The sequence below is a fragment of the Lipophrys pholis genome (genome assembly GCF_963383615.2).
Source record: "Lipophrys pholis genome assembly, chromosome: 12".
NCBI classification, from domain to species: domain Eukaryota; kingdom Metazoa; phylum Chordata; class Actinopteri; order Blenniiformes; family Blenniidae; genus Lipophrys; species Lipophrys pholis.
Window position 1 is genome coordinate 21334325 of NC_137641.1, and position 21313 is coordinate 21355637.

At 40.1% G+C, this 21313-nt stretch overlaps 2 protein-coding genes across 4 annotated transcripts in view; both read left to right on the plus strand.

Annotated features, from left to right (window-relative positions):
- Positions 1–239: 239 nt before the first annotated feature.
- Positions 240–13650, plus strand: opn4xa (opsin 4xa). Its single transcript, XM_080476876.1, has 10 exons — positions 240–524; positions 3852–3993; positions 8484–8617; positions 8851–9054; positions 9157–9328; positions 10364–10525; positions 10770–10877; positions 10987–11161; positions 11613–11756; positions 11904–13650. The coding sequence occupies exons 2-10, from the start codon at positions 3860–3862 to the stop codon at positions 12219–12221; spliced, it is 1551 nt and encodes a 516-aa protein (XP_080333002.1). The 5' UTR covers positions 240–524; positions 3852–3859; the 3' UTR covers positions 12222–13650.
- Positions 13651–18810: 5160 nt separating this feature from the next.
- pdlim5b (PDZ and LIM domain 5b) overlaps positions 18811–21313 on the plus strand; it is a 35239-nt gene continuing 32736 nt past the window's right edge. For 2 of the 3 annotated variants that reach the window (XM_080476872.1, XM_080476873.1), the window contains exon 1: positions 18865–18977. The gene's annotated coding sequence lies outside the window, so the exon portion shown is untranslated. Of the gene's footprint in view, positions 18978–21313 lie in introns of all 3 variants that reach the window. The other variant, XM_080476871.1, reaches the window with a different exon arrangement.

Consider the following 21313-nt stretch of genomic DNA (forward strand, 5'->3'; position numbering starts at 1 on the left):
TCACATCTGGCGCAGGCATACAGCTGTGCCATGGGTATTAGATAGGTGCACAGATACAGTATGAGTGTGTGCAGGAACTAATGACAGAACACATTATTTCATGTAAATATGATGTTATGTAATGCTATATACAGTATATTTCCTCTTAAGAAGTATTATTTGTCTCCAAAATATACCCCCCCCCCCCCCACACACACACGCGCGAGCCACACACTGACTTGATCGATGCGTTGTGCCATAGGAGAGCTGTGATGGGTAGCATGCAGGGGGATGGGTTAGTGTGCTGCTGCTCGCGGTCTGTCTTTCAGTGTATTCTCGTCTTCTCTCAAGCACAGAGCGCAGCACCAGCGGCGGCAGCCCACTATCTCCATCTAACTTGGGGATTAGAGAGGAAGTCATCAGCCTTATCAATTTGAACCTTCAGGATTTTGAAGCGCTCCATGCTGAAGAGCATCCCCGGTGCTCTCCCACCACTCTGCATCAAAGGGTTGCCCCGAGGAGGAAGAGGAAGCTTCACTTCCTGGGTATGGTAAATAACTATCTTGTCAATCATAGAGTTAGTTTGTGTGTTTATGTTTGAGTCAATACATTCGCAATCAATTTTTTTGTATAACCTTTTGAAAAAAAAAAAAAAAACAGTTTGAAAGTATGTTTTTATTTAGATCACTTTGTAGACTTCTATCACTGAAATATATTTGCATGTTTATTTCTGTTCTGCTATTTTACTGGTTTATCATTTGCATTAGAGAATGTTCCTTTCCAATGCAGTCAATCCTTTTTAAACCTTTTAAATATCTTCTTTAGTCAGATGAGTACTTGTTTATCCTTGTACACCACTGTCACTACACTATGTTGTGCCAACGGCTCACTTTTAACTCATTCTGGAAATGCACAGTATTTAAAGTGAGCTGGCTTTGTCTTTGCTGCACCACTGCAACACCTTTAATATTCGATGGTCATCAACTTATGGAGATAATCACAATTAAAAAACATTAATTCTTGGTAACAATTTGCCAGTGAAGAGCTTTGTTTTGAATTAACCTGTGTGCTCACTGATACATTTGAAAGAGGACGAACCATCTGCACATCTGTGATGTATATTCGTCAGGTCTCACAAATGTATTTTATATTCCCCTAAGTAGAAAAACAAAAATCTATTTTGACAGTGGACATGCCACAGACATGGCATGCACTCTCTGGTAAAAGCTTATTCACTCCCATCGATCCATTTGCTTTCCATGAACATGAGCTTCGTATTAGCAATTTCTGAATGAACATGAACACATTCCATACACCTGTCGAGGTCATGAAACCTTCATAAAATACGGCGGAAGGTGCATTTAACTTCTCAACAACAACAAAAACCCATACAGAGAATTCAGTCATGCTTTTGGTTTATGTGGCTTTGACATGAAACAATGCTTTGAGGCCTAATGTGGGGAAGTAAGAGGTGATTGAGAGTTCCTCTGACGCACGAGGCTTCACTGAGCACAGCAAGAGCTCAGACCCGACACACTGCATGTCCATGTGTCCTGCCCCCACTGTGCTGCAATATACATGCTTTTGCTAATGTTTTCCTTTTCAGGAAGAAAGTGCACTGTGCAAAAGCACACATTTTCCATAATTTACAGTGATGTACCCGTAATATACTGTGAAGAGTTGCTGCGTTTAATAACATTTTTATGCAACAGAAGCAGTCCACGAGCGAAGCGCAGCGACGCCGTCTCGTGTTTGTACTTGTGTTAGGTTAGATTTGCCACTACCCCGGTGGATTAAGTGGAGTGCCATCACTCAACTTATTTTGGGATCAGGGCACAGTGAGTCAGCTGCAAACGTGATTAAAACCATGTACTTCTTCTGAAACAAACAAATTATTAATGAATATCATGTTTTACAGCATCTTCTGGCACAGCAGAGCCACCAAGCCGGCACCCCACTCTTTTCTATAATGACAGCGAGAGGCAGACAGGAAGTGGATTTACACGGAATACAACATAGTTGATATTGCGTGTGCACTTTGATTTCATCACATTAACAAAACATAGAAATCCTCTTATAATCACTGCCAGAGGGGATCAATGAAACTGCCATGTCCACGCTGCCATTTTCATTATTTAAAGTTCTTTGATTAATCTCCTGTTTTATAAATATTTCTTTAATCACTGGCAATCACAAAGTATTTATGACAGATTAAATACATACTATTAAGCTACTATAGAACTTGACTGCTACACTTACATAAATATTTTTTTTTCATCTTTTCATTGGTTTTGTTTATGAGAATCAATTTTCCTTCCTGAATATGAGCTCAATCAAAAACCACTGGTACACCTCAGATTAAAAATAGTTCCTTTGGATCTCTTGTCTGTCTGTACTTTTCAACTTTAAATGTCATTAAAATGTACCAAACCGATTTTGCAGACTGCAAGCCTTAATAATTGATATTAAATTGCTCTGACTGTCATAATCCTTCCCACCCGATAAGCCTTAACATGTTCTTTAAAAACAAAAATCTGCTGAAAATGTGCTCGCACTTTTAATCTGTCATGTCTTTTCTTCATATAAGGTAAAGTGAAAGACTTTTAGGGTATTTGAGTCCAGAAAAGTGAACGCTGAAGAAAGTTTTAAGCTGATGGAGCATGAAGGGACTCTCTTTCCAAAAGTCAGGCTTTGACAAAAAAGACTTCACGCCATATCAGCCATAATCCAGGATATGCTGTGATGTGAACATAAAAAAGGAAAAATCTATACATATTGTCGCTGACAAAGCAGAAAAAGTATGTCAAAACCTGGGAGCAGATGATCGGTTCGAAAATAGTCAGAATTTTTAGTTGAGCGCTAAATATTTATCGCCATTCTTTTGTCCTCATTCAATGATTTCACACTTGTGGTTTTGTCGAAACTTGCATACATTTGGTTTGTATGCACAGGAAGATATTTTTCTCACTGCATGTTTTTACACCACAGCTTTACACCTTGTCCCCAGTGTTCATGTAAGACTGGGAGTATCTAACAATGATATAGGAGCCCGTCTGGGTTCATGAGCAAACATGAACATTACTGGAAAACATATACCTGTATTTTCACCATTGTGGCAGACATTTCACTTTGAAAGGGACCCTTGGTGCAGACAAGCAGGAGTTTTAGTGGTCAAGAGCATTCTAACCCTAACCCTAACCCTAACCCTAACCCTAACCCTAACCCCATGTCAGTTCCTTACTTCATATGAACCACACCCTTCTACTCAAGCAAACTTACTGGCCAACAAATTGTTCTCTCCCAAAAGTCTTTTGCCTCTGTTGTGTAAAATCATGCCTTTTTATGACAAACTTAGACTGAAATCCAGTGTCCTGCTAACCAAACACACTCTATATGTTCCTGGGAAAATTCCTGTAAGTAAGTAGACTTGTGCACTTTGATACAGGGATGCATGCAGAGAAAAAGATTATTTACCTAAATGTTGACAGAATTTTGTCATAATGTAATCAGGAAAAATATCTGAAACTTACCGGATTTAAAAACGCTATATTTTTAAATAGCCAGCATAGTCAAAGTGCATGCTGAGCTCAGTCCGAGCTTTAAAGCTCTGACAACTAACACCTAAATTCACATGACAGTGAGTTAAGTGACTGAACTGAATAAAATAAGGATGGTGCCTCAAGAAAGACGCTATACACAATCCCATCTCTCTATATTTCCCCCTCCAGATATTTAAATTGTTAATCATGACAAGTCCTTTTACATAATACCGGAGAGTCTAGCGGGTGAGAGGGCCACGGATTGAGTTTGTATGAATCTCACTGCTGTGCGTTAAAAAAAAGGTTCTGATTCTCACGTGTGTGTGCTTGCAGGAACAGAAATGGACGTGGAACATGGATTCTATCGACAAGTGGACGTCCAGGCCCACGCTCATTACATCGTTGCCTTCTTTGTGCTGGTGATTGGGACAGTCGGAGTCACTGGGAATGCCTTGGTCATGTACGCCTTTTTCTGGTGAGCAACCTTTCCAGTGTTGTTGAAGGCTGAGTTTATCTCTCTTTGTCAAAGTTTGAATTGTGAATTGTTAGATTCTCAGTGGCAGGTTTGGAAAAAGATGTAGGTGAAAAACAAGGCAGAAAAATATAAATTATCTCACAGTCTACGGACATGCATATTGGATTTGTGTCTCTAAATTGGTCAGAGGTCTAAATGTGAGTGTGTGCATATGTTTTTTTAGTTTTTTTTGTCTGTCCATCTCTTGGGGTTTGTGCTGTGATTGCTTGATGGTCGCTCCCTGGTGTATTCTGCCTTTTGCTGCATTGTAGGTTTGGATGAGTTCCATTCCCACCAATCCTGAGTTAGATGAAGTGGGTTGTATGGATAGATGGTTATTACTCAGAATGGATCTGAAATAAACCAAAAACACCAACCCATGGCTCATTATTTCAATTTCTAGTAGCTATATATTGGTGTTTCTCATATTTTACAAGTTTTATATTGATGTTTCACATTTAAATATCAAGTTTGTTGAATATAGTTTTAACGACACAGAGAAATGGCATTTGTTTTTTTTTTGTTTTTTTTTACTTTCCAGATTGGCTTGATTTGATTCTACACTGATTCATTATTCAAAAACACACACCAAGTTCAAATTATTATTGCAAGTGCTCTGGCTTTTTTTATGTAATGACATGACCATTCATGTCACTCACAGGTTCCAATATCAGTGCAAATAAAAGTTCAGTTAATTGTGTGAAGGTGGCAAAGTTCATGTTATAATGGCAATTAGATCAGGAGGAGAAGAGCTGGTAAACAACACAGGAGACATACAAGGAGTGGAGCAACACAAGATCTGAAAAGAGAGGAGTCTCACAACTAGAAAAGGACATAAAGAGACAGACAACATAAAAGAGAAATTCAGGGCAATGTGTGACAAGACAAGACAAGGAGATTCAAACTCAAAAGAATATGATTAAACCCAACACATAAACAGAATGGACTTAACAATGCAGACGAGAAACACATTCTGCTGAATGGCCTGGCTAAGTATCACCAGAACTGTTCAAATCTAATACTTATGGTGTGATCAAGATACAGAAATTAAACAGTTATAACTTAACATCAGACCCGACCAGAACCTGACATCATGATCGTGACTCCGAACATCACCCATAGACCATATCTTTCACCACGTATTGACTGGGATGGGTTCCAAATCTCTGCGCCCCGATTAGAATGAAGCAGCAAGTCTAATGGCAGCAAATCACAAAATATAGCAGCTAAATGAAGCAATGAGTTCCATTGAGAGTCAGTAACATTTCCATTTCTGATATGGTCCTAATGCCCAACTCGAGGGAGCCGGGCTGTAGAGCACAGTTTGTTGGGAGACAGAGCGTCCCTGTTTGAGTTCTGCAAGAACAAAACCAGTCAGTTGACACAAGCTATTTGCCTGAGGACTGTTTTCTTAAACAGAGCATGCAATAAACAAGCATATTTGTGGCACATTACATTATCAGATAGCACATCTGAGATGTCTATTTATTAACATAATGGATTCTACAGCACATCTAACACAGTATACTTAAAAAGCAAACGGAAAGTGACTCTTATGCCGGGCGTACCTTTATACGAAATATTAAAAACTCGATATCTTCGCTTCAGTTGGGCCATGTGATAAAGCTTTAATGCTTTACAGTACAATGTTTCAGTTTATTCTTGCAATAGAAAGCACAGCTGCCACAAGCGCACGCAAAAAGGTCTTCACAGCAGCCTGCTGGCATTCAATACCAGGAAACAGCTCAGTGATTTTCTGACTGTACTGGATAAATCAATGCATGAATTCAATCATTAAGTTAGCTTCTCCTTTATTCGCACACAGTAAACGCTGACCCGCCTAGACCACATAAAGAGTGCAAACAAGTTTCAAAAATAGTGGTGCAGTTTGAGGTCATGCAATCAGTTAACATGTGGCACACCATCTGCTGGCGCTGGATTTCCCGGGTTGACCTCAAGAAAAACTTGGTTGCAAGTCAACAAATAATTTGCTTTCAAAGATGGAAATCCTACCTTTTAAACCTTGTAAGTAGTAGTGACATGCCCTATGATGTAGCCCTATAATAGTCTAACATTGCCTAATTATTTCCATTCCAAAGAGCAACTCATGATAGCAATCACTTGGTGTTAAAATCTGAAGACAAGAGCTGGCTGACTCTCACGATGATGCCGGATCTGACTCGGATTGTTGCCATTGCTGTGGGCAAGAGCTTGATATTCATGTCTGGATGACTGAGTGGATATCACATGAGTCGATGAAGTAAACAAACTTTATAAAAAAAAAATTATACACCCAGAGTGTATTTTTGAAAATATAAATTCAATAAGATTTCTCAATGAATTACAATCTTTCTATTCCCTATAGTTGATTCGATCTCAGTAAAGACCAGGGACTATAATACATTATCAACCAACCTGGAAACCTAATTTTCTTTTTTGTTTAGCTTTTTCAATTAAAGCAAAAAAAACAACAAAAAAACAACAACTTTATATTCAAGACATTTTTTTAAATCATGAAACCTTGAAAATCCATTAAATCTTTCCAATTACACAAGCAACAGCTGAAATGATCTGGAAGTTGATGTAGTATAGAATGTTTATGAAACATGTAGGATACACTACCGCTCCTCCTGGGTATATTTCCGACAACTGAATACAATGGAGGGTAAAGTGCCAGATAAGACCTCCAGGTCTGACATGCTTTTTGCATTAAGATCCAGCATCTGTTATGCACAGCTCTCTGAAACACTGCGCCACTCAATCTCTTCTCTGGTCACACTTGTTGAGTACACACAAACACACTCCAACTTATCAGCCAGGGAAGTGAGTGAATAGTCAGTGTTCATCTTTTAATGGAAAGTGGGCAGGAGGACAATCCCCCGAGGCTTCCAGTGATAACAGAGCTGATGGGCGTTCTGTATTGACACATATCTAAATTGTTGCACAAATCAGTCAATTCAGCTGCAATCCTACACATGCATCTCAATTAATAATATCGCAAAAACAAGGACTATGTTATTGCCAGTGATAACCACACTGATATCTCAAAGGTGAAACACATCAAAGGTTCAGTATTTCGGATGCTACGTTTTCAAAATCTAAAACTATATTTGGGGTTTACTGGCATTTCACGAGAGAAAATCCCCACATGACATGCCACCACCTGTGATCTCGCCCTGATGTACAAAGTGTTATCAGGCAAATTCAAAGGGCGGCTGTGAGCTGCGACATGCTAACAGAGAGATACTGAGTAAACACCATTATCATGCATTACAATGTGACCATCTGTCCTCCCTCCCACCCTCAGAAAATGCTGTTCAAATATCTCTTGTGGGCATTAACATAACCTCCCGTTTCACTCTCATTATTTCCAATGAAGGGTGTACATGTCAGTGTGTGTTCGCAGGATTCTGACAGCAACATATTACAAATGTCGTGAAATAACAGAAAAAAAACCCCATCATGCGTTGCTGCTTCAGCTATGATTCATGCCTGCGACATGTCATATATTATCTGGTTCATTTTTTTTTTTTAATGCAGAGAGGGGCAGTGCAGCAGTGATTATGAGGAAGATTAAGGAATATATATTCAAATGTATCCATTCAATTTTGTATTTTACAATTAATATAGGTTCAATTTGAATCACAAAAATAAAGATGCCTTGTTGTTTCAGCACATTTGCTCCTAAGATTACAAGGTTAGAGGTTTGTCGGTAACACACCGATTTGTTTTCACACGGTGTACTATTGAAAGCAGAAGCTCAAAATAACGGTTTCCTACAATGCGTCCTAATTTGAAGATCATTCTAATTGAATCGTTGACCTCTTGAGATAAACAGCCAGTGTTTACTGACTCATTGACTCCAGCTGCAGTGACAGCAGAGGTGGCTGTCGTGTCTCGGTTGACTTCTGAACTGCAGACTAAAAGGTTTTGTTCGGCACAATGAAACCATGAGGGAGTCCATCAGAGAAAAACATTGACGTGTCTGCAGTGAATTACACGTATTACTCTGTTCTTTTGTTACCTTGTGATTGCCTTTGTTAAGCGCTACACTCTTGTTTTTTTCTTTTCAGTTCACCTTCAATCAGATGTTGAATCAAGAGTGCAGTTACAGAATAAAAGATAGTGTCAAGACTAAGATGTGCTTCATCTCAGCCCCGTGGTTTTCTCAGTGTGGTGTGAGCTTCTTTGACTGAGAGCTCCAGGAAGTTGTGTCAAAGCAGAAAAAAAAACTAGGGGGTCAGAGGGATGTTTTTCCCCCAGCAAGGCTTCTTCTTTTTAATTTCTAGGGGGGGGGGGGGGGACATTACAATAAAAATAGATATTAATAAGTTGCAGTTGCTTGCTGACTCTCTTGTAGAGTCGATATACTCTTGCTGCAGTCAGGTAGATCTGCACAATCCTGTTAAGTGTTTATTGCTTTTAATGTTTTACTTCATCATGTGTTTCAGTGACAAGAAATTGAGGACCCCCCCCAACTTTTTCATCATGAATTTGGCTGTCAGTGATTTCCTCATGGCAATCACACAGTCGCCCATCTTCTTTGTTAACTCTCTTTATAAGGGTTGGATTTTTGGCGAAACAGGTATTCAATACAATAATTATAACGGTGCGCACATGCTACGTGTTTATTTCTCTTAGTGTGGTATTGTGTGAATAGATAGTGAATGGTATGTAATATAGTTCCTGATGCTTGTTCAAATTCAACTAGACTTATTGTTTGAGTTTTTATATAAACTGTAACTCTATTTCTAAAATGTTGCATTCGAATGTTTTTGTTATAATGAAATCATGAAATGCTTTCCTTATGCCTCGCAGGCTGTAAAATATATGCCTTCTGCGGAGCTTTATTTGGAATCACCTCAATGATAAACCTACTGGCCATCTCTGTGGACCGCTACATTGTTATCACCAAGCCCCTGCAGGCCATACAGTGGACCTCCATGAGACGCACTTGTTTCATCATCGCCCTCGTCTGGCTTTACTCACTGTCCTGGAGCCTCGCACCACTTTTGGGGTGGAGTAAGAGATTTAATGTCTTGCCCTTTTCAGGCTAACATGCTATGTAATATTTGTTCCCCTCTTACACTGTGTTTATTCTGACTTGTTTATTTGTTTCTAAAGGTTCGTATATACCAGAGGGCTTGATGACCTCGTGCACCTGGGACTATGTGACATCGACCCCAGCCAATAAAAGTTACACTTTGATGCTGTGCTGCTTCGTCTTCTTCATTCCTCTGGGAATCATATCCTACTGTTATCTGTGCATGTTCCTGGCAATTCGCCACGCAAGCCGGTAAATGCAAAGATCACTGATTGAATGTGTGGCGAATGTGTATGAACTAACTGCTAGCATTTGAAGCTCAATTTAAAAATAATTTGACTTTGTGAACTGATGTCAGCAACACTGATATCGCCCTCTAAAATTTAGATTCTTTTTTATGTGTCACATATGTTCTGCTTGTTCTCAGATCCTGTCACTTTCTGCCCATCTGCTTTAGTGTCCTTCCGTTTTTCGCTTCCTTTGCAAATGTACCCTTGAGCTGACGGCGGCCACTCCCTGTTTCAGGATTAATCTCGAATACTAAGCATGCCACAATGGATTGAGAGTCAGCCTCTCATGTAGGGTCAGGCATCATACAGACAAGAAGACTTTGTCAATTGCTCCCGTAGTGTAGCAACACAGTTGAACTATTATATAATCTCAATATAAGTATCTATTAAATTATAAACACACATAATGGAGCAAAGTAAATAATGACATGAGGAAGTGAAGAAACACAAATTGCACGTGAGAAAATAGTAGGGAACACTAATTTTAGATAGGAATCAGTTGTATTTCATCCACCACTTCAATGTAGCCACATACCCACAGGCAACAGTGTGACAGAACTGAATCACAGTCACGTCAAAATAAGAATAAATGGAGGTGATATATCAAACATGCTTTACGTTAACGTCCATGCAGCCATGTTCAAACCTGAAGTTTGGGTTCTCAATTTTGTCCTAAATTTATATTCCAGATATTCAGGATTGGGAATCTCTCCTCATCGCTGCTAAATAGCACAGAATCACAAGCATCTAGGCAACTCAAACTCACTATTAGCTGAGGACCCGCCCCCGTCACCCGGTTCCCTGTCAGGCATGCCACTATTGCTTTTAAGACAGTGGAAATATGACTTTGTAAGATCTGTATGGTAAAGAATGTGAAGTGCTTTAAATTTACACAGTGTTGATACCATTGGCATGCGGTTCACGAAATACTCATGTTTATAAGACGAGACTGTTTCTAATGAAAAATTTGTTTGTCTCTCTTTTTGTGTCCTGACAGAGATGTGGAGAAGCTGGGGTCTCAGGTGAGGAAGTCAACCCTGATCCAGCAGCAGTCCATCAAGACTGAATGGAAACTGGCCAAGATAGCCTTTGTGGTCATTATAGTATTTGTGCTTTCCTGGTCGCCCTATGCATGTGTCACCCTCATCGCCTGGGCTGGGTAAATATACAGTATGATGAGCTGGGCTCTTTATGATGAAATACCAGCATTACTTGTGCATACACAGTTTGTCAGACCCTAGCTTACAATGTGTAATTCACTCCAGCCATGAATCATGAGCCACATTTCACCTCTGAAAGTATATAGTCTCATATAACTTGATGAAATGCTATACAATAGGTTCAGACTATTTTACCATAGCACATTCCGGACACGTCTCCTTCTCAAATCTGTCCTCTTTCAGATATGGAAATATCCTCAATCCCTATTCCAAAGCTGTCCCTGCTGTTATAGCCAAGGCATCGGCTATCTATAACCCTTTCATCTACGCCATCATTCACTCCAAATACAGGTGAGCACAGTCATCCACTCAACCATGAAGCTAAGTTTGAAATGGGGGTGAGGGAGGGGGGGGGGGGGGGGTCTTGCATTTCATTAAGAGAGCAATATTTTCTCAACAGAGACATCTTAGCAGAAAACATCCCCTGCCTGCACTTCCTTGCCCAGCCCCCCAGGAGGATCTGCATATCAGTGTCACACAGCGAGTCCTCCTTCAGGGACTCGATGCTGAGCAGGCAGTCATCAGTCTCCAAAACCAAGTTCCACAGAGTTTCCTCCATGTCTACAACAGACACAGTAAGTGTGCAGCGTCAGACTCTGAGGAGTTCAAACAACACCGTCAAAAGTGTGTTTATTTTTCCTCACGTTGTTTTGTTATAAGAACTTTACAAATAACTATAACTCCGCTGTCATTCTGCCTTGTAATGAAAAGGAGGCTTCATGCTGCATCTTTGTTGTTCATAAGAGAACATACAGTTGTGCCAAGGTTATTCTTTTTACAGCACCTAGAAAAAATATTTATTGCTGGGTTTGCAGGAGGCGTCTTTACCTTGGAATCAATAAACCCTTTCTTGCATAAAGCATCTTTTCAAATGCTTTGAAACCCTACAAAATCTACAGTAATGAGTCAAGTATTTGCAAGAGTGTCGTCATGTAGCTTTATCAGGATTTGAAGGCAAGAATTTTATGTTATACAAGTTAATTAGTACATTTATTTCATTAAAATAAGGTGCATATTCCCCTGCAGCAGGTCTGGAGTGATGTGGAGTTGGAGCCCATCGACCAGAGTAATTGTTTGAGGTCCAGTTATTCCCTTGGAGCTCTGCGCAACAAAGAGTGTGAATCATTGACAAAACATAACAAAGAAAAGGGAACCCAAAGCCAGGAACAGGTAAGGTAGGTGTTTGTAATTATAGTAGTTCATTTTACAGTCATACTACTTTGAAGCCAGAAGATTAAACTATATATTGGCATGTCCTGTTTTCCTAAAGAAAAACATGTTGATTTCACTTTTATTGTTTTTGTAATTCTGTTGTAGATTGCCCACCCAGAGCAAGGTCCACTGAGCATCTGTGAGCATCATCTGTTGCCTGAGTCTGACAGGGAAATGGCCTTGGCCTGTATGAGGAGCGAGAAGGGTAATGCAGAAAACTGCAATCAACAACACAAAGAAGAATATGATAACGAGAAAGAGGTTGAATGTGAAGAGACTAGAGAAAACCAAGTGCAGAAGCAGACCGAGAGGAATAAGTCACACGTCCTCAGCCAGCCAGACTCAGTGGACAATTTTGTATGTGCACCATGCCATTGTCAGAACGGCTTCAAAGCGAGGCCAATTAGACCGTGGCTATTGTGAGGAAAAAGCAAAGTGCACAAAGCAAAAAGAGGGAACTGTTGCTCAATTTGCAGCCACTGGACTGTTCTACTCAGCTCTTTAAGTCTGTGCACAGAATTTGTTTTGCTCTCCAACACCAGGAAGCTAAAGGTTACATATATGTTTTACGGCTGTGGCTGAGCATCACTCAAACTAGGCAGGGTCAACAAGTTGACCTCTGTGTCCAAGAATACAGAGCTCAACTCTTTCAGTAGTATCTGTCGCATTTTGCAATGGCAAAAGCCATTAATATTCACCTGAGAATCATGGTTCCTGCCCACACAGCTGCGTAGTGGTGAGCATTTTGCACTGCGCTGGGTGGGAGGGCGTGTCTCTGTGGAGGTTTCATGTTCTCCCTGTACATGTGGGGGATTTCTTTTCCCCAGATCCTCTGGTTTCTTCACACACACAGTACAATAACAGGATGGATGGATGGATGGATGGATGGATGGATGGATGGATGGATGGATGGATGATTTATGGATGGATGATTTATGGATGGATGGTATGATGATCTACTATAAATCTCCAGTTCAGTCTAAAAGTGAAGATCACGTGCCAATATTATACCACACACACACACACACACACACACACACACACACACACACACACACACACGGTTCATCGTGTGGTCAGATTCACTTTGTTGTAAAGAGACCAAATGTAGTCTGTTTTTCAGAATGTTTCTTGATTATTAATTTGTTTACTTTTTACAAAGGCTCGCTATCAGCTCTGCTCAATCGACGAGCAATGATGAAATATGGTCACCGCTATATTTCATGTAAATGTCCCATCTGTGATGCACTATTAACATGTTCTATAGGCTTATGGTGGGTCTCAGTGATCGTAGGACTGATTATAATGTATTTGACATTGTTAAACATTGTTTCATTAAGTTTTGTAATTTATCAACATTATGTGCTGTATCATGACTTCAGGCACTTTAGTGATGTGATAATCAGCCCCAGACGGAGGAGACACTGACGTCTGAACAGTTATTCCAAAACCACAACTCACAATAGCTTTGAAATAGACATTGTTTCAAGTGTTGTCAGATTCCAAATACTTTTGTAAAACGCTGGGCTTTCATGCACAACTGTTTTGGGAAAGGTGATTTATATTTTTGATATAAAACATTTTTTGCTACTCATCGTGGATGCACCACGCTGGGATGTCAACATGACACTCAGCATTGATATCACCGTTTGTTCTGGAGAACTCCAGTACCAGCATATACACTTACTTTTCTGTACTATGTGGGTTTTTTTTTGTTTGTTTGTTTTGGGGGTTTTTTTAGAACTGTAACTGCAACAGCAACAATGTCTAGCGCACTGCTTATTTTCCTTATTTGAATTTTTTTTTAAATGTGTATTTGCTGTGTTTGCAAATAAAGTTCTTGGAAACCGTTTTCATATTTTTGGCTTTCTTGACAAAAAAAACATACTAAATTATGATCTTATTTAAATTTTCCACTTGAGAGAGTATCCCTGAAAATGTTCAGGGTTCAGGTTTTGAAGTGTTTTAATCAACAACTGACACAGAATAAATGTTGACCGGATTGAATTTCCACGAGAACTACATGAATGCCGTCATTTAAATAGAATCCTACATGTTTTATATATACTCAGCGCATTCATTGTCAAAATGCTCTCCACGGACATCAAACATTATTTATTACAGGTAAACGCTTGCAGAAGAATAATGGCATGGTAGAATGATCACTTGCTCATTCATTCAGAGGTGCTGTCAAGAAGCAGATGAATTGGGCAGCTTTCTCATACGGACAACCACTATGACCAAATGCCCAGTAATGTTATGAATCTCTTTTGTATTACTCAATGATCACTCAATTTCTTCTTGTGACATCAAAAATACATAACTTCCTTTCTGAACTGTCTTTGAACTGTAATTTCAGAATGTACCAAGCCTGCATTCAGAGCCAGATTACCTAAAGGCATGTAACACAACATTACATACAGAAGTGGTACGCGTCAGTGGTTCGACAGCTTCGCGTGAAGGGATTTTGCTGCTGGGCTTCCGGTCAACTCGCAAGCATATATTGACTTGGCGTACATGTAACTCAAAGAATAACCAGCTGACCTTCACCGTAGAATGCAAACATCAGATAGTGTAGTTTTTACTGGCTGTGGTATACTGGAGAGGTGGTGATGCATTTTGATATGTGCTCATCATCTAAAATATTAGATACAGTATTAGGGTAAAGATGCTGCAATTCAAGTTATCAAATCAGAGAATATAATGTATACGATTTCCATCTATAAGAATTCATTATTTATACATAAGAATTAAAACATCCCTATCCAGGGTGAATCAGCCTGCCATGGCATTCACCATAGTCCTGGGAACTTGAACTGTATAGCATATTGCCTTTATAATTGATAAGCTGATTTAGAATCGATTTCATCATGCAATAATTGTTAGTGAATAGAACAATCCTATGAGAAGGAGGACCTAAGCAATAGCAGTTAAGCACTGGCACATGGACGCATGACTCAAACCCATGACATTCCTAGGTCAGAACTTTCAGATATATTTATCCTCAGAGTGAAACAACAGAACAATCAATTTATCTATGTCCAGACTGGACCAAGGAAAAGGATTGTGGAAATTCATTGGAAAACAAATGGCTTCTTTTTTGTGTTGCTTGATTCTTGAGAGCCGAGGCCATTTTTCAATTAATTTTTTCATTAACATCATTCGGACTGCATTGTGGAGCAGTGGATAGCACCGTCACCTCACAGCGGGCAGGTCATGGGTTCAAATACTGGCGGAGTCTTTCTTAGCATGTTCTCTCTGCACGCGTGTGTGTCTTCCTGCTACAGTCCAAAATCATGGACGTGAGATATATTAGTGACCTGAAATTGCCCCGAGGTTTGACTCTAAGTAGCTATGTGTGGTCTGTCCCTGGGTGTTTGTCCGGGGATGTACTGGTGACCTGTCCAGGTGTATCCTGCCCTTGCCCTTAGTTATCTGGGATTTGCTCCAGCACCCCATGACCCTGCATAGAAGATAGATGGATGGCACATTGACACAAGAACCTGCTCAACACCACCCATCTCTTTACACAAGTCCTTGAAAATGTCCTTGACCAGTCCTTTTTGATCGGATGTTTACATTTAAACTCTTGACCTCATCCCATACCTGCTCCAACAGCCTATTAATGATGGCTTCAGGATTGCTATATTTAAAGTTTGTGATAAAAGCCACCGCAGCATTTCAATGTCTTGACCTTTATTCGACTGCGTCAGCGGGTGTCTCCTCCCTGACTGTCTAACTGCCCTCCCTTCAACAGGCACAGCGTTCGGTAATGGCGTCAGTTCTGATGACTTGGTTCTTAAAAGGCGTGTATCGTCTTCTCTGTGTGTTGAGGAAGAAGCGCATCCTGTTGCGAGAGAAAGAACTATGAAGTATGCCATTTATTTTCAGACCACAAGAGGGCAGAGCAGCCCTATTTACATACATTGATGGAACAGCAGCCCGTATGACATCAACGCAAACCATGTCTCCAATTAGAAAATCCCACATTACAATCATTAAGATGGAAACACAACCTCACATGCATGTTTTTGGACTGTGGCTAGAATCGACTTTGTCCAGAGAAAACACGCACACGCACAGGAAAAAACATACAAACTCCACACTAAAAGGCCCAAACTGAACTGAAACCCACACCCTTCCCTAAGGTGAGAGCACCACCAGGTGGCTCCTGAAAACACAATGTTCCCTAAAATCATTTAACGGTCACTGAGCACTGACATCAGAAGAAAATGTCCTTGTCTTATTGTTGTACTCTTGAGTTGCACTAGTGGAGACACTTATATTCTTGCTCTATTTAGTTATTCAATCGTGCCCTGATTATTCACCTCTTCTATTTAGGCAGTCAAAAGCTCCACAGCTCAACCACAAGGAGTGTCGGCACATCAGTTCACATTAGTTCTGCCTCAGTGCTCCACATTGGTTGTTAGTGCTCTTGCTTTAAAGCACAAATAGGCTGCTTATAATTTTTATGTTTTCCTTCTGCTTGGATTCCAGACCATGAAAATGCATGTGAAGTTAATTGATTGATTTATCTGCTGACCTAAAATCTTATTATTATTCAAGTAATTAACATGCAGTGTCAAGTGCACTTTATTTCATGCTAATATCCCGTCAGACCTGAACACTGGAGATATTTAGTGGAATGCCTTACGTCACAGTTGGCTGATGTAGAAATAGTAACTGATGGCCTGGCAGGTGTTCAAATACTTCTCCTCTAAAATCATAGTATCACCAATCAAAATTCAGGTAACCCCTGACAGTTTGCTGGTTCAATGGAAACACATACATTCTTTGCCTCAAAAGGGTCATTAAGAGCTTCTTTTTTTTTTGTGTTATGGCATCAATGAGTGCAAATGTTTATTACGAGGCTGATGATATGCACATTTATTCTTTATTAATCTTGTTTTATGTGAAGTAAAGCTGTGTGACAAGGAAAGACATTACAGTTTTAAACAGCATCTTTTCGGTTTTGCTATATGTTGCACTTTTATGGGCTTGACCTTTAAAAAACACAATAGAATGTACCATAATGTATAGCAATTACAATATAAAACTGTGCAAAATGGCTTTACTATATAGAACAGTTGGTCAACAAATCTTTTTTTTTTTTTGTAGACCACAAATTATGTCTAACATGAGAACAATCAACCTATTTCATGGAAACAATCAAACACAATCAGGCATATGGACAAGAGCCACAGTGAATGAGATCATCACTTTTTGCAATGAAGGTGTCCAAACATCTCTGAACACACAACATGATGAACTGTGATGCGGCGAGCGAGACCTGGTGTACTACATCTTGTCAGCTAAGAACAGGAGACTGAAGCATATAGCATGTACAGACACAACACAATTCTACCACTGATGACTGAAAAACATATTGCATTATCTCATTTATTGTGATATGACATGGTTTTGGCCCTTTAGTTGCAGCTGAAATTCATTTTTAACACCACAGCCAAATATTGTTGTGGACCATCTCCGCCCTTGTATGACAACAATGTTCCAATTTATGGGTGAATACTTCAGCACACCACATCATTCCACAAAGCTCAAATCATCTGAGAGTGTGCCTCTAACCAGGACTCTGAGTTCAATGGACTCCTCAATCCTTTGGGATGTTATACTAAGTGTGAGTATTTTCTGAAAAGAGTACACTCTGTACTTTCACTTAAATTACTCTACTTAACCCTTTAAGTGAAACAATTAGACCCTTTGCAAGGCAAGAGACTATACCCTACCCCCACCCCCACCCCCCCAAAAAAGAAAAGGATCTTCTTTACTTATCTTTATGCACTCCTCATGAGAAATGAACACACCAGATCGAGATCTGGAATTATAATTCAGGACTGTAAGTGTGTAGGATGTATTATAGAAAATTTGAAGCTAGAAATGATTAAATATGCACTTGCCCTTGTAAAATCCCCTTTAAACTGTTAACAACTGTATTTTTATCTGTGATTGAGTGCAAATCAAGTGGTCTTACAGCAACTGTGATTGGGTACAAATTTTCAGTTCTCTTTTCGTCCTTCTTCAATCAAGCTGGGATGACTATATTTTGACTTTCATAAAGAAGACATTTGGCCCTGAAGTACTTTAAGTTCACTCAAAGTTTCTTTCTAAATGTACAGTATGCATCTTATATGTAGACAATTGACTTATACTGTATTACAAAGTGATATCCCTATAATTATAGAAACAAATTCAGACAAGGTATCTCAGAGGTGGAGCAGTAGTCAGGGATCTTGTCTTATAGCAAGTATAGTATGGGTTCAAATCATTGTTTGGTTTTGTGAAAATATAGACGTTTTCATCACGTATACTCTTTGCCACAACAAAGAAAAGATTTTTTTCCTCTCAATTTTAAAGATCTTGCCCAATCAAGATGAAACTGGACTGTATGTGGCCCCTGAACTAAAATGTGTTTGACATCACTGTCCTAGAATGACCATTGGTGGGAATGTGAGTTTCTATCCAGGGTGTATCCTGCTTTTGGCCAGAGGTCAGCTGGTATTGATGACCTTGAGCTGGATAAAGGAGTAACAAAGACGGATGGATGGATCTCAGAAGGGACTCAACATGCGTCATTATTCCTAAACTAGTCTGTCTTGGATCAATGGCCTAAAAGTCACTTTAAAATAGCTGGAGTGAGATATTTGTAGAAAGAATGTATTTTCTTCTGAAGGCTTATAAGGACAAATAAATAAGAAATATGAAGTGTTTTTCAGAATAAGCAATGGTCAAGATGAATGAATTGGTGTTTTTATTAAAAGTCAGACCACACCGGGACTATTTTCTCTGTCATGAATCATCGCTCGGTGGCAGCTCGGTGCTCCGGTGGGACAGGTCCGAGCCTGCCGCCGTGTGGCCCCCGCTGAGCGGCTTCCTGCGGCCGATGTGAGCCCTCCTCCCGGCGGGGCGATGGGCAGGCGGTCACCCCCCCCCCCCCCCCCCCCCCCCCCCCCTCTGAGCGGCTTCACACGGCCGCCGTGAGCCCTCCTCCCGGCGGGGCGATGGGCAGGCTTATATGCGGAAGTCTGAGTTCCGCTCAGTTCACAGTCATTCTTCCAACCTGAGAACCGACGGAGGAAAGTCACGCTTCTCTCTCTCTCTCTCTCTCTCTCTCTCTCTCTCTGTCTCTCTGTCAACACAAACCCGGCTTCAGTTCACAAGGTGAGTCCTGGAGCTGCTCCACACCTGAATGGAGGGAGAAAGTACAACTCCCTATTTCACCCTCGCTTGTCTCTTTTTTTTTTACAAAGCTGCACATTTGAAACAAATCGGAAATCACCCGACAAAGTGTTGGTAGTTTAACTTACTTGATTAAGAATAAACGATCTGCTGTTATTTGTTGACACGTTGTGGTCAGCTTTCACGAGGCTGCAAGAAGCTGCAGTGAAAATGTCCAAATAGTGTTGGACATGTGTTTAGTGTCACACCCACAGACAGATGAAGTTCAGCTTTATTTCTACTGTTCCTCATCCAGAGTCAACAGGCAGTGCACAGACTAGAACCACATGGTGAGGGATTGTCATCCAACATGCTCATATGTTTGTTCTTATAAAGAAGTTTGACATTTTAAATGTTAGCACGTTGTGTGAAAAGATCAAAAGAGGAAATGAATCTCATAAAGTCAAGTCAGAACAAGTTGTTCCACTGACAGTAGGTTAGATGAGTGTATTTAACAATATGCATCACTTTTAAACGGGTTTTTTTCCCCCTGCTGTAACACGACATAGTATATTATCAGTATTCAGATTTAACCTGTTAATGGGGGAAAAAAATATTGAACAATAAATGTGTTTTGTGAACAGGAAACAAGTCAAGGCAAGCGCATGAGTCAACTAATCTCGCAATGACATCAGCAGACAGCTTGACGTACTGTGAGATGAGGACGATGTCTCAAACTTTAGAAATGCATATCATGCTTGCTGCTCTCACCAAAACTCCAGAGGCATTTTGTTTTTATTGTGATGAGGCAAACGGGCTTGACGTCACTGCGGTGACAAACGTGTTAGAAAGGGCGTGGAGGTCAGGGTGGTGATAAGCACCTAGGCTATAATCCATGCAGGTGATCTAATGGTGTTGGATTCCTTCCTGCTATTAAAGGTGGTAGTTCTTCCAGGGAACCTTTTTGATTATTTGTCTGCAACTATAAAGTTTGATGCACCTGTCTGAACTTCGTTTTTTGAGCCAAGCTCTTATGTAACAAGAAATGATAAGCCTCACAGGTGTGACAGATGTTTGCTGTTGTTAGTTGCCTTGTTATTGTGAACAGCGGCAGCCTGGTGGCGTTTTCGAATGTTCCAACATTGTTATGCAGTTTGTACTTGCTTTGTTTTGTGAGGGTATGATTGCAATAACAGTAAAATGAGTGGTTTTTACCTTCGGCTTCTGATGATGTGGCTCCTATCTAGATCATTCAAGTAAATCCAAACATTTCTCCCTGATTATTTAAATGTACAAACTTATCTATGTGAAATTGCAAAAATATTTACCTGACCAAAGTCACATTTTGATAGAAATGTGAAAGAAAAGATCAATGCTGAACACCAGTGTTGTGCTCCGAGTATTTCTCTACGAAACATTTATCTAAGTGTTTTTTTTACACGGACTGTAAGTGAGTTGTTTCTCTCTGTGAGAACACTAAGAGGTGTGTCTGCTCTTGTCTATGCATGATATCATTGGGGATTGGGAAACAAGCAGTGACATGAGATGTGTCTGTTTGTTCTCACCATATTAGGGAAAGTGACTGATCTGCTAGTCCTGCTAGACCTGAGTCAGTGTGATCCAAAGTTTTGAAATCCGCTTTTCACCTACAAGTGCTTTTGTCCCAGTTGACTGTGAAAGCTGATACTGACAGAGTATGCTGTACAACTGAGCCATTCAATGCCCCTTATTCCTCAGGGACAGTATTTAAACGGTGGGAATATGTACTGTTTCTTATTTGACTCCAAGATCCAGTTATGTATGTTTGTCGAGGCCTGTGGCACTTTTGAAACTCTGGTGTTTGTGTGCACTGGCAGCTCACATGTCTAACCTCAAGTGAAATGAAACCGTGTCAACATGATTTAAAGCGCCTTCCTTTGCAACCGAGTTGAGGTCAGAACATCACTGGCTTTCACGTCCTGTGCCTTTAAAGCAGGTCTGGGTCTTTTGCTCCATTTTAACGACGTAAAAAGACTGCTTCATTCATATTGATTGAGAGCACTGCTTATTACACATTCTTAAAAATAACAAAGCAGTTTTTATGATTAAGAAGGGAAGGGTTGTCCTTCGGGGTCAACTCAGTCTGAGGTCACCTTCAAAAGATGCACCGCTGTCTTCAGTCGGTCGCCTTTTTAATTCAGACCAACATATTCTGGAGTTTCAAATTAGTTTGTAACCGTAAGTTGAGTTTAGTCACAGACCGGCAAAATGGAAATTCCTTCAGATTCATAGCTCACTAAGATCAACCATTTTATATACAAGGTTAAATTTGAGCTGCTATTGAAGTGTTAAAAGTCAGA